Source organism: Peromyscus leucopus, chromosome 7 (assembly GCF_004664715.2).
Source record: "Peromyscus leucopus breed LL Stock chromosome 7, UCI_PerLeu_2.1, whole genome shotgun sequence".
Classification (NCBI taxonomy): Eukaryota; Metazoa; Chordata; class Mammalia; order Rodentia; family Cricetidae; genus Peromyscus; species Peromyscus leucopus.
Genome location: NC_051069.1, coordinates 89334601 through 89348647, shown reverse-complemented (window position 1 = coordinate 89348647; position 14047 = coordinate 89334601). Strand labels below are relative to the sequence as shown.

The 14047-nt window shown below is 35.0% G+C and overlaps 1 protein-coding gene across 3 annotated transcripts in view; it reads right to left on the bottom strand.

Moving 5' to 3' along the window:
• Positions 1–14047, bottom strand: part of Stag1 (stromal antigen 1) — a 333420-nt gene that overhangs the window by 143742 nt on the left and 175631 nt on the right. For 2 of the 3 annotated variants that reach the window (XM_028869949.2, XM_028869951.2), the window contains 2 exons: positions 11524–11675; positions 5520–5593 (listed from right to left, as the gene is read on the bottom strand). In XM_028869949.2, coding sequence (XP_028725782.1) covers positions 5520–5593; positions 11524–11675 — 226 coding nt within the window. Of the gene's footprint in view, positions 1–5519; positions 5594–11523; positions 11676–14047 lie in introns of those variants that run through there. The other variant, XM_028869952.2, reaches the window with a different exon arrangement.

The window sequence follows — 14047 nt, the reverse complement described above, 5'->3', positions numbered from 1 at the left end:
AGAGAAACGTTCAACTACAGAATACTCATCAATGACAATATAAAGAAGGGAACTAAGCAATCAGAATGCACTACTCTATTAAGCCTTTTGAAATTAGTTCTTAAATCATAATTGTGTCACTAGGCACAGAGAGGTTAACTTGGTACTCACTCTAGCATTTGCTAATGGAAGTAGTTTGGGGAGCTTATGGGCTACTATGTACTGCACTGCCCCAGAGAGTGTCAGGCTTATATTATGCCCTTTGTGTTAGAACCCTGTTACACAGCACAAGCTTGGGTTTTTTTCTTTTTTCTTTTTTTTGTTTTGGATAGGATGCGACCCCCCACTGCCCAAATCACAGGACATAAAAGCAAAATTGATAAATAGTATTATATCAAATAAACCTATCAAAAGAAACAATTCAAACAGCTGACAAATACATAAAAAAGTTTCCTATCAAGCAACTAGAAGTCTTCTTCTACAAGATATAATCTCAGCCTGGAGAAACTGGCCAATATAATTATATCCGTACAAAAATGCTGGCAATGATGTAGAAAAAGAAAAACTCATATGTGGATGTAAATTAACACAGCCCTAACAGTGAATATAGTATGGGTGTTTCCTCACACTAAAAATAGATCTACCATATGATCCAGTTAATCTCAAAAGACTGAAAAAGGATCTACATAAAATCCAGCAGCACTACTGTGTGTGTCTATGTATTGTTTTTTTAAGGAAAGCAAAGAGGGACATACACATCCCAGTGTATTGTGGCATGACACACAATAGTTAAAACATGTAATTGTCATAGGGGAAATCTCCAATAAAACCAACAGAAAATCTAGCATACAAATATAGTGTAATTCAATTGCATGAAATGAATGGAACCAGACTGTATTATGTTAAGTGAAAGTAACCAAACAAAAAGACCTGCACTTGTGGAAGGTTAAAAGAATGTTGAGGCCGGCAGTGGTGGCACACGCCTTTAATCCCAGCACTTGGGAGGCAGAGCCAGGCGGATCTCTGTGAGTTCGAGGCCAGCCTAGGCTACCAAGTGAGTCCCAGGAAAGGCGCAAAGCTACACAGAGAAACCCTGTCTCGAAACCCCCCTCCCCCCAAAAAAAGAATGTTGAGCTGAATGTAGAAATAAATAAAAGATGTGGAATAGGGGTGTCTGAGTATGGAAGGGAGGGAAGTGGTGGCTACAAAGGGAAAGTGGATTTTTACCAGTTATGTAGTGATTTCAATAATATGCAAAATTTATACATGTTAACAAAAAATGAAAGAGTAAGAAAAAAGATAAATCTTATAAGGTATTGTGAACATTCTAGAAGCACAAACAAAAAAGACACATACTACCTATTGAAATAATTACTGTAAACGTTTCACATCATGGAACCATACAGATAAATATACCCAGTTAGCTGAATGGCACCTATTATAACTGCTAAAAAAATGATCTTGATTGAGACATATTACACTCAAACTGTAAACAGAACAAGAAAAAGAAAAATTCTAGAAGCTGAAGTGATAGCTCAATTGTTTAGAGCACATACTGCTCTTTTAGAGGACCTGAGTTCAATTTTCAGCAATCATACCAGTTGGCTCACAATGCCTGTAACTCTGGTTCAGGGAATTCAAAACCCTCTCTTGGCCTATGTGGGTACTATAGTCATACACTCAGATACACTGATACACATAATTAAAAATGAATCTTAAATATCTCTGAAAGCATCAAGAGAAAAATCATCAAGTGGCATGTAAGAGACTCACCAGTAGACTAAGGACCTTTCAGAAAGATCACATGTAATGAAAGAATGAAATGATAAATTCAAATTTCGCAACAATCATAAGCAAGCAACTGTTAAGTCAACACTAATACACTTAGTGTATCATTTGTAAATGTAAAATATCATTTTTAAATAAAGATAGACAAAAGCTTTCAACAGTAAGCAAATATTACAAAAATATATTTCTACTAGACTTGCTACAAAACTAAATACTGATGTGAGTCCTAATATTGGAAATAAAAATATAATTACTATCATGAAAACATATCCTAAAAAACTTCCAATAGAGCAGATACATGAAAAAGTAAAGAAAATATTACCAATATTATCAGAAGAAAAGACAGGAAAAAAGGAACCAAGAACATACAAAACAAAGAAAAGGATTAACACAACAGGACAGAAAAATGTCTTACCAAAACCTTAAATGTAAATGGATTAAACTCTCTAAGTGGAAGACAAGACTGAATGAATGTATTAAACAAACCAAAATTCCTCAATATATAATGACTATAAAAAACAAACCCTGTAACAATAAAATCACAAAAACTGAAGGTAAAGACATTGAGCAACAGACCATGACAACAGAAACTACAAGAAAACAGTAGGAGCCATACTCTGATCATAGGACACAGAGGATGAGTTAGAAATTGTAAGAATAATAATAAAGGGACCAATTCAGTAAGGCAAAATAATTTGTAAAGACCTGTATAACCAATGCTACTATATATAATTACACAAAACAAATATTATTATAACTAAAGGCAAAATAGGCATTAATATAGTAACAGCTGAGGATCCTAACACATCATGTTCATCAAAGGAGACATTACGTATCTCCCTCCAAACAAGAAAGGATACAAGCCAGACAGACCAAACAAACAATGGCAGAACATTACTCAAGCAATTAACCAACATATAGTCTTATTCCTTCACCACATCCAGTAAAGCATATGGTAAAGTTAAATCAAGCCTGAGAAAACCAAAAACAAGAAACACCCAGTGAACTCATAGCATGTATCACAACTTGTCAACAATGGAATATTAAATGACAAGACAAATTTTAGAAAGTATAAAAACATGGAATGTACATTATTGTTCTGAACAATCAACAAGTGAAGGAGGAAGTAGAAAGAGAATGAAGAAAGTTAAATACCAAAAAACTATATTAAAAAACCTACAGTAATAGAGGAAAAGCAACAGAAGAAATCTTAACAGCAATAAACAATTACATAAGAAAAATTTCAAATAACTTACAGAGTGAACAAAAATTAAAAAAAAAAAAAAAAAAAAAAAGCTGGGTGTGGTGGCCATGCCTGTAATTCCAACACTTGAGGGGAGGGGGGCTGGTGCTAAGGCAGGAGGACTGTGACAAGTCAGTGACTACCCCAGGTTGTAGTGAGTGGTTGTTTGTGGCACGCCCTGAAGCACTGCCCCTAGTGAGGCAGCAGGTAGCTGCTAGGTATCTGCCCCTGCGTGTGGCCTGGATGAGAACCATTAAGACCTGAGATGCACATATGTGCACTCTCTTCTCTTCGCTATGCCATGGTCTTGGATGCTGGTGTGGATCAGGGCAGAGCTCTCTGGAGAACATCACTGGATCGTGCCTCACCTTTCTGGGATTCTGCTACAATTCCTATTTCCTGTACCGTGAGTTAACCCCCCATAAATTCCTATAATCATTAAGCTATTTCCATGGATTGTTAGCAATTTAATTGCATTACTGGGCTGAAGAGTGAGACCAGGCTTTAAACAAACAAACAAAAAACCAGAAATTAGAGAGAGAAAAGAAAGCAAAGCAAAACAACGATGTGCCAAAATCAATGTTAATAGAAACAAACAAAAAAAAATCTGAGCAGAAGTAAACAGTTAATAACCCCCCCCCCAAGCCTTTAATCCCAGCACTCGGGAGGCAGAGCCAGGCAGATCTCTGTGAGTTTGAGGCCAGCCTGGGCTACCAAGTGAGTTCCAGGAAAGGTGCAAAGCTACACAGAGAAACCCTGTCTCGAAAAACAAAACAAAACAAAACAAAACAAAAAAACAAAACAAAAAAAAAAACCCAAAATCAGTAAGTTTTTTTTTTTTTTTTTTTTTTTTTTAAAGCTATTGTGAACACAACAGCAATGAACATAGATATCTGTTCAGTAAAGCATCATTTCCTTTGGGTAAATACCAAAGGAGTGGTATGGTTGGGTCATAAGGTATTTATTTCTGTTTCTAATTTTAAAAAAATTGAATCAGCAGAGATGTCCATCAATTGACAAATAAATAATGGTAACATGGTACATGGACACAATGGAATTTTATTCAACTGTTAAGGACAATGAAATTGTAAAACACTTGGTAAATGAATAGAATCCGAAAAACAAAAATTATACCCATTGTGGTAGGTAACCCAGGCCCATTTTCTTCATTATATGTAGATTGGAGCTTTGACCTTTTTGTGTTTTGTGTGTTTAACTTTGTAGTGCCACTGAAAGTCAAGAGAGTAAAAGGGAACACTGGGAAAGGAGGGGAGGAGCTTTAAGAGAGCAGGGAAAGAAGGACTCAGGTAAAAAGAAAGAAGTGAGGGGCACACTGGGAGAAGAAAGCCTTAAACAGGGAGGATGGAAAAGATAAGATAGGGGAGGATTAACCAAAATCAAGGGGACATTAAAAAAAAAAAGACAGATGGAAGTATATCTTCTGGTAACCAATTAAAAAACATAAATGAGAATTTGAAGGAAGACACCCTACATAGGTTAAAGTCCTACCCTAGAAGGAAAGATAGTCAGTCACTAAACAAAAAACCCAGTGTCAGTTGTGAACTATCTCTGTAGGGGTTGCTGGAAAAGGAGGACTCGGAGCCAAAAGAATAAATACACTTATTGTGCTGGACATAAGCAGACAATTAAGACACTATTTGAAGGACACTGCATACACTGATTGGACCATATGGATAAATCAAGCTGGAATTGAGCTGGAAGCTTCCTGCTTGCTGGATAGCTTATGTGCAAAAGAGGAATCAGAGTTAAGAGATAGGTGATGGAGGGAGAAATCAATGGCCTTAACCAGCTATGAATCCTACAAATTTCAATACCACTAAAGGCATTACTGATATAGGGGTAACCAACCAGTCTCTAAATTTGAGGCCTGCTCCTCATAAGAGGATCTATTCCTGATACTGTAAACCTGGTAAAAAAACCATTCTTCGCAATGTCATAGGTCCTAGGGGGAAGCTTACTATTACAGCTTTGCAAGATGGACACAGTGTTAAGCTGCCTTCTGAATATTTATATCAACACACAAATAATATTTTCTCAGCTTTCATCATAAAAGCCTTCCTTGCAGTGAACAGCAGAAAATGTATAGACTAAGGGCTGGCAGGTTGTCGCCAGTAGGTGACAGATGAGGGTTACTCCTCAACAAGACATTTAAAGCACTACACTAAAATGTTTCTAATGTGATAACACTCAGCATTTCAATACTAGGCCATATTAATTTTATGTTCACATTAATTCCTTTTACATTAATGAGAATATGAGTACACAGGCTATCTTCAAAGATAATAAATGTTCTGAGTTAGGAAGGATGCTACAGTAGCAGTGATAGCAAAATTTTGTCCAAATATTAAATTAGATTTGTAGACAAAGCTATTTTCCACAAAAGAAAACAAAATAAAAGTAAATGGTGTTTTATGGCTACATAGACTATGCTATAAATAAGCAACAACTGTTTAGGTTAAAAAAATTCTAAATGATTAAAATACCTTACCGGTATCTATGAACAAATATACCCTTAAAAATAGAGTTCATCATATTTTCAATTTCATCTTGGTTTTCTTGTAGCTGAAATGATAAAAAAAAAACAATAAAAAAGAAAATTGAAATACTGGTCATTTTATTTGGAATGAATAGTTCCAATTATTTTAAATTACTGATTATCTTCACTCTGAGTAGTTATCAGCCTTTTTTTTTTTTTAATCTCCCCCCTTATCCCTAGAACAAGGATTCTCTGTGTAGCCCTGGCTGTCCTGGAACTCACTCTGTAGACCAGGCTGGCTTCAAACTCATCCACCTGCCTCTGTCTTCCTAGTGCTAGGATTAAAGGCTTGCAACTCTACTGCCCAGCTAGTTATCAGCCTTTTGCTGACTGTACCACTTATGCCTGAAATTATCTGTAGAGCTTCTATAGTTTTGCCACATGGGCTTAGGAACCTCTCCTCTTTCCACACATACATTCTAGAAAAGAACAAGAAGTGGTGGACTGTGGTCAACTTTGTATTTCTATGGAATGATCTATATTTGGAATCATCTTACATGTCTACATATTTTTCTAAACCAGACTTTTGGCTTAGTTCTTCTGTCTGTGCTTAAGAGGTCATCCTGATTTACATTGCTTTTCCTCCTTCACAAAGCATCATATTACTATTCTTCCCTAAGTAACCTATAACTCAACTATGCCAACTTCCCAAAATATGAATAATAATAGAAAATATAAATCAGGCAACAATGCTGTAATCCAGCAATAAAATCACAATACTATCACAGAGGTATACATTTTAGGAAACATTATTCATCAAGTTAAGGTTTAAATTTATTTACTGATAAAAGCAACATAATTGGTATATAATGACATCCAATACGATATTTATTACCCCATTTCCCCCTGGAATTTCATGTCAAATGATTCAGTGTCATAATTGTTTTTATTATACATATATAAAAAACATGCATGTTTTGTTTACTTGTAACAGTAAAATACTGTCAGGATGACTCTAGCTGTATGTTGTTACAGGATTTATAGGAAAAAGCTAAGCAGTACAAATGTTCCTCAACACAGGAGGTGGGGTTTGTTCTGATAAGGCAACTAGAAACCAAAACTAATCAAGTTTTAAAACTGTGTATTTCTTATATGGAACATGCAACATGATAAGTTAACTTAGTTCACTTTAAATGTGCTGGATATACTACCTTTAGCCTACAATTACAATCATCTAAAACAAAGCCTGTTTTACAACACTGAATGTTTCACATCAATACAAGGATGGATTGTTTTGCAGACATGATGGAATGAAAGAACAGAAAACATAAATCCAAAAACTGCTGAGAACATAGTATACTGTATATGTTATGTTATTAAGACTATGTGGCTAAATGTGAGCTGCTATGGTCCAAAAATACAGGAGGTATGATAACTTTACACTCCAATTCTGGGAAAGGGTCAATATTCAAATTACAGCTTTTATGAAATGGTCAAAAACTTTCAGACCACCACACAAGATTATCTATATAAATATATATCTATATATCTATATCTATATAAAATCATTCAAGTTATTATACTTAAGAAAAGTTTGAAAACAGACTTATGATGCATTTATGATATTAAAAACTAATTCATTGGGATTATACATTCCAACTGGCACTACTTAATGAAGCAGTTTCTATTTTTACTTCCACAGTATTTCAAATATGGTATGTGTTCAGAATAAAAGTATGTTGTAAGTAGAAGTTTTACCTTAACATCAGTAATTTCAGATTAGTACTAAGTACTAATCTGGAAACATGGTCATAGCAACTAAAATTCCTTTTAAAAAATATATTTGTAGCCGGGCGGTGGTGGTGCACGCCTTTAATCCCAGCACTTGGGAGGCAGAGGCAGGCGGATCTCTGTGAGTTCGAGGCCAGCCTGGACTACCAAGTGAGTTCCAGGAAAGGCGCAAAGCTACACAAGAGAAACCCTGTCTCGAAAACCAAAAAAAAAAAAAAAAAAAAAAAAAAAAAAAAAAAGTGTGTGTGTGTGTGTGTGTACTCACATATGAATCACATATGTATAGGAGCTCTTAGAGGTCTAGAGAGGTTAGATTTACCTGAAGCTGGAGTTATAGCTGACTGGGAGCCACCATGTAGGTGCTGGACCTGAACCTGGATCTTTGCAAGAACAGAAAGTACCCTTGAACTGCAAGCCATTTCTCTAGCCCCAACATGAACTTTTTTAAAGATGGGGACATACTATAGTAGAGTGGTTCCTGAATTCCATATAATGTATATATCATTATGAAAACAACAAATTTAGAGACAGATACATACATTGGAAGACCATTTGTATAGACTGGAGTTAATGTTGTTGTAAACCAAAAAGTCAGAAGCTAGAAGCCTAGAGTCAATAATTCCCTCAATGTCTTCAGAGAACATGAAAGCAACAGCATACTGATACTGGATTGATAGCATCCTATAATATTTAACCTAGGTTGCCAACTTAATTGAATTGAGAGCCACTTTTGATTTTAGTAAAGAAGATATATAGATGTGACTGTAAGAATACTTCCAGGGAGGGTTAGATTGTAAGGGCTCTGACTTAATCAATGGTTTCACCCATTGACAAATTCAAAATCTGAACAGAAGGTGGAATATAACAGATAAAGTCGGTCATCAAGAGTAAGGAGTTTGAAAGGCTGTGCCTTCATACAATTTCTCTCTGCTTCCTGGGCAGTACCACGAGCAAATCAATGGATTTTGCCAACCTTGGACTGAAACCTTCAAATCCAGAGGCAAATCTTTCTTCCTTTAAGGTATTTCTCTGAAATAAATAGTAATAAAAATTCCAAACAGAAAACTGGTACCAGAAGGGAGAGGTCATTTTTATTACTGTTTGACCATGAATATGGAAAAGTTTAAGGATGTAGATTAGTAAAGTCTAAGCATGCTATAAACAGAGAGTGTTGCAATATTCTGGTAAGATATTTGAAGATGAAAATGCCAAAATATAATTGCGGGGATGGGAAGGGGGAAGCTGTGCACCTGTGTTCCTGAGTTTCAGATTAGAATAAGAAGTATCCATGGAAATGAACCAAGAGGTCATTTATTCACAGTACAGTTTGGCAAAGAATCTGTCAACACTTTATACTTTGAGACTTTGTAAAAGGAGGATATAAGGATTATACAATAACTAACTAATCTGGATAAGAAAACTAAAGACAGCCATTCAGACTGGTGTGTGGTTATGGCTGAATTCTTTCAGCTAGGTTTACAATGAGAAACAGGAGCAAAAGCCAGAGCAGAAAGACTTGAAAAGCATGGCTGCATGCTCCTGCTTTCATGATACTGTGCCTTGGCACAAATCCAATACAGAGGATTCGACTTTCCTAAACTATGAGTTTTAAACAAATCAAATGTTTCTCTGAGGTGCTTTTAATAAGATGAAAAATCTGAAAAACACACGTCTCAAACTATTAGATAATAAATTTCTTTGAAGCAACTGAGTTTGTTGTAATAGTTCTGTCAAGCAATATTAGTACACTACAGTCCAACACAACTCCTAGATTTTTCAACTGCTGGTCACAATCCCATGCAGGACTGCATAATTGAATTTGCATGAAATTGTTGGCAACAGTAAAAGGCTTTTAAAAATTCAAAGATCAAAAACAAATTAAAAATCAAACATGTAATGAATCCAAGGTGTTTCTGGCAGTTCTTGCCCAACCTTTATCATGGGACTTTCTTCTGAACATAAAATATCCCAATTTTCAACACACATACCATCATGCCACATAATGCCAAAGAATCCTGCCTCAAACACCTTAGCAATGTTTTTACTATACATATAATGACTGATGTTTCTTACAGACACATAATGGCATGATTATGAAAAACAGATACTTTTAATAGTTCCCTAGTGTTATTTCTCAGCATGTATCAGATTAGTGAGATATAGACTTGGGTCTCTTAAAAAACTTTCAAGAAGCCATGCATAGTGGTGCACACCTTTAATCCTAGCACTTGGGAGGCAGAGGCAGGCAGGTCTCTGTGAGTTTGAAGATAGCCTGAACTACATGGTGAGTTCCAGAACAGCCAGTTAGATAATGAAGACCTTGTCTTGGAAAAACAAACCAACAAACAAACACTTGTTTCATGAATTTTGGCTTGAGATGCAGACAGAATCTCCCATATTTTCTGAAATAGTTCCAAACACATCTGCTGTTCTGTACTATGTCTTTATGTATAGCTACATTCTAATAATGACAATCACAAAATCAAAATAGTGATAAACTCTAAAAGACTCTGAAGATGCTCATGCTTTGCAGTTTCAAGTATTCAGCCTAGATTCAGTTCTTTTAGTGTTTGTACATGTTTATGCATGTGTGTGTGAAATATGTGGGTAAATGATATCATTTGTGTATATGCATGTGGGGGCCTTGTTATCCTGTATTACTCAATCATGTCACTACCATTTTTTTTTTTTCCAGACAAGGTCTCTTATTGAACCTGAATCACACATTTAGCTGGACTAGATGAGCAACAAGCCACAGGGATCATCCTGTCTCTAGCTCCTTGGTGCTAGGATTACAGTACAGTGCTACTAAGTCCAGCTTTTTCACGTAGGTGCTGGAAACCTGAACTCAGGTCCTCATGGTTGTGCAATAAGCAGCATTCTAACTCAGCATTTCCACATTCATAGATTTAGTTTATGTAAAAATAAATAAGCACACAAATTTCCTTAGTACAAATCTGGTTTTGTCAATGTATCATAAAAAACAAACAAAATAATTAAAACAAATTTCTTTATGGTATACTAATCATTACTGGGTGTTTAATCTGTACATCTATTTTATAAACCTATATACTGCCACAATGTAAAAAGTTCTAGGGTGAAAATGGGTCATGAGTGAAAAGAGTTTAAGAAGTTTTAGTACAGGCAATAATTTCATTTTTTAAAATTTTTGCTTTTTATTGTTTGTTAAATCTTATTATGCTTATATATATGCAATTGCTTTATGAAAATGTAACTTTTTGTATTAAAAGACTGAAAAACCACAAATTTTATTTCTAATAGGTTAAAAAACAAACAAACAAATGGTTTTCTACCAAAAAACAAAAAAAGACAATTTAGCCTAAAGAGATGGCTTGGTCTTTAAGAGCACTGGGTGTTCTTCCAAAGTACTCAAGTTTGATTCACTGAGCCCACATGGTGGTTCCCACTGATTTGTTAATCCAGTATCTGGGAATCCACCACCCTCTTCTGGCCTGTATGAGAACTCTGTGCATGTGGTGCATAGACAGCAACACTCATACCTATAAAATAAAAATCAGTATACTTGAAAATACGATGAAGTATCTAATTTAAAAACCATTTGATCACCTCTACAAAAATTAGATTGTCAAACCTAAAGTAAGAGCTAGAAACACTCAGAGATAGAGTGATTGCTTATTAAATAAACTCCTTGGATTAGATTCCCTTGCACTGAAAGGGAAGAAGGGAAAGACACCAATCTTACTTAGAGGGATGTATCAACTAAAACACCGACTGAGGCTTTTTCCTATAAATACACACTTGCTTTCTTCCAAATGGCATTTACTATTTAGTGTACTTTCTGAGCTTGCAACATGATAACTGACTTTCCGAAGTTCTGATAATCTTTTACTAAAATAAATTTGCATATGGTTCACTTAATCACTGATGAATATTCTAGTTTTGTTTACAGAACTTTAAGATTAAATAATTCAACTAAAACTAAATGTTAAAAATGTAAGATAGATATTTATTTTCCACCCTCCATCCACATACCAAAGGTCTCATGTACTCCTAGCCTCAAACTCACTATATCGCCAAGGTTGGTCTTGAATTGACTCTCCTGCCTGACCTTCCCAAGTACCAGGATTACAGATTTGAGCCACCATAGCCAATTTTAAAACATTCTTTTCACAAAACTAGTAGAAACTATTATATTTTCTAAATATTTACAAACCATAAAAGATCAAGTTACCATAAAACTTACCTCTTTGCGTTTCTGAAGTAATAACTCCAACCTTTCATTGGCTCTCTTCCCAATCATCTTATTTCTCTCAGCTTCATATTGCCTCTGTGTATTATCCTGATGAATACTGAGGTTTAAGGCAACATTCACCAGAGCAGTCATCAGCTTCATGGCTACAAAATAAAGGACAATTACAATATTCATCTATGAAATAATTTTTTAGGCAGAAGATCAAAAGTTAAAGCAACAGAAGAAAGAAAAAGCAGTTTTACAACCCAGGAATAATTTAAAATAAAAAAATGATAACTGACAAAAATAAATTCATCTTCTTAGTTGCAAAATAACTTCCTCTATTTTAGCAAAGAATAACATGATTTGTTAAAACCGTCCGCTTCAGAGTCTTATCCAAGGAGCTGGAGAGATGGCTCAGTGGTTTAGAGTACTGGCTGCACTTCTAGAGAATCTGAGTTTGATTCCCAGCATCCACATGGTAGCTCAGAACTGTCTGTATTTCCAGGTCAATGGGATCTGATAGCCTCCTCTGGCCTGTGTGGACACTAGGCACACACATAGTGCACTGACATATATACTGGCAAACATTTATACACATAAAATAATAAAGAGTTTTAAAGTCCTATCTGGGCTACCAGGACAGAAGACGGAAGGAAGTAACACCAATGCCTTGCCTACATCCACAAATTAACTGTGTGTAACCCATCTTCCCACTACTACATGTGTGTTACAACTGCTTCCTTTGTATCTTTACTTAGGTGAATCAGAAGTCCCTAAAATATATAATTACCATATGGACTTTACACACAAAAAAAGGTTTATCCCTGCACTGCTCACCTAAGAGTGGTACAACATCCAAACCCAGAAAAAGCACACTTACTTTCAAGCATACCATAATACTAAAAATAAGAATGATTTTAAAGAATATATATATATATATATAGTGGTGGTGGGTGGTGGTGCATGCCTTTAATCTCAGCACTTGGGAAGTAGAGGCAGGCAGATCTCTGTGAGTTCAAGGCCAGCCTGGTCTACAGAGCGAGTTCCAGGACAGCAAGGGTGGTTACACAGAGAAACACTGTCTCAAAAAACAAAACAAACAAACAAAAAATTATATACATACACACATATAAAACATATACAAAATGGTATATTTGCCTACCTATGCACACTCAGTACAGAAAAAGTTCTTTCTACATTTAAGCCAGCTACAAGTTAACAGTGACTGCTGTAGCCCTTAAACAAAAATATAAAACAAAAACACTGAAAACAAATTTAAGCTAATGACTACTTATAAATTCATTTAATGTTTCTAAGATAAAATATTTTGACTGTTACTGTGCTTCAAACTACAAGCTAGTTATTTTATAGTTGTATGGAAATCAGTGGAATATTGCCTATAGTGTGACAGTAAAGTATTTTCAAAATAATGTGTATGGGAAAGGAAAGCTAAAGGGTCAGACATATCTAGGGCATTCAAGCTCTCCAAATATACAAAGGTATCAGTTTATCAGCTTGTTCGAGCACAAAACAAACATCTACATTTATAAAACAAAATGACTTGAAAATGAAAGAGTTGAGAGTCATTCAAACTAATTTTGGCTGGAAATAAGTAGAAGACAAGACACAGCTTTCCCCAAATTTAATGACATGTTCTTTCAGCTGTAACTAACTCCTCATGATCTCAGATCCCAAAGTCTATCATTACCATGACCTTCTTCCTGCCCAGATAAACAATAATAAAAATAATAAAACAAACAAAAACTACAAAATGACTAACACATTCTCTCCAGGCATTACCAGATGTAGTATAGTAGTGTTTGTTCTTTAAAGTATTTCTCAACTCATACAATTAATTATTCAACCCAAACAAGAATTGTTCACTGACTTCCAATTTTACATGATAAGTATAACATAGGTCTTACGCTGTTATATTGAGCACACTGAAATTATTTATACTGACCAATATTATTTTAGTTTTGATATTGTTACTAATAGAATTCAGCTTTAAAAAATGTGACAGAGGCTTTCAAGTAACCCCTATGTCAAAGAGAAGATTCTTTCACCTTTTAAACTTTAAGTGTTATTACAGAATAATGAACATGTACCTCCACAGTGGTATTCAGAATGCCATATGCAAACAAGTTATGACAATAAGTTTTATGGTTAAGCTTATTTTAAGAAAAAGTTCATAACTTTTTGTCCTTTTGACTAAAATTAAGCATATTATTAAAAAGCAGAATGTGCTTTGAAATTAATACCAACCCCATAGTCACTTCAATCCATGTCTGTTGAATGCCATAATAAAATGACATTAATAATATATTTCATTTTCTTGAAATTCATTTTACCGCATTTTGTAAAATCACTAGGAAATGACAGATTGTTAACTTAAAACCTGTTTTTACTAGACAGTTCCAGAGATGCTTGTGTGGTGCTCCCTATTTAATCTATGGATACAACAGACAGTGAATAATGTTCTATGCCCTATTTACAAACAAACAAAAACCAGAATAAAGCCAAACAGTTGTAC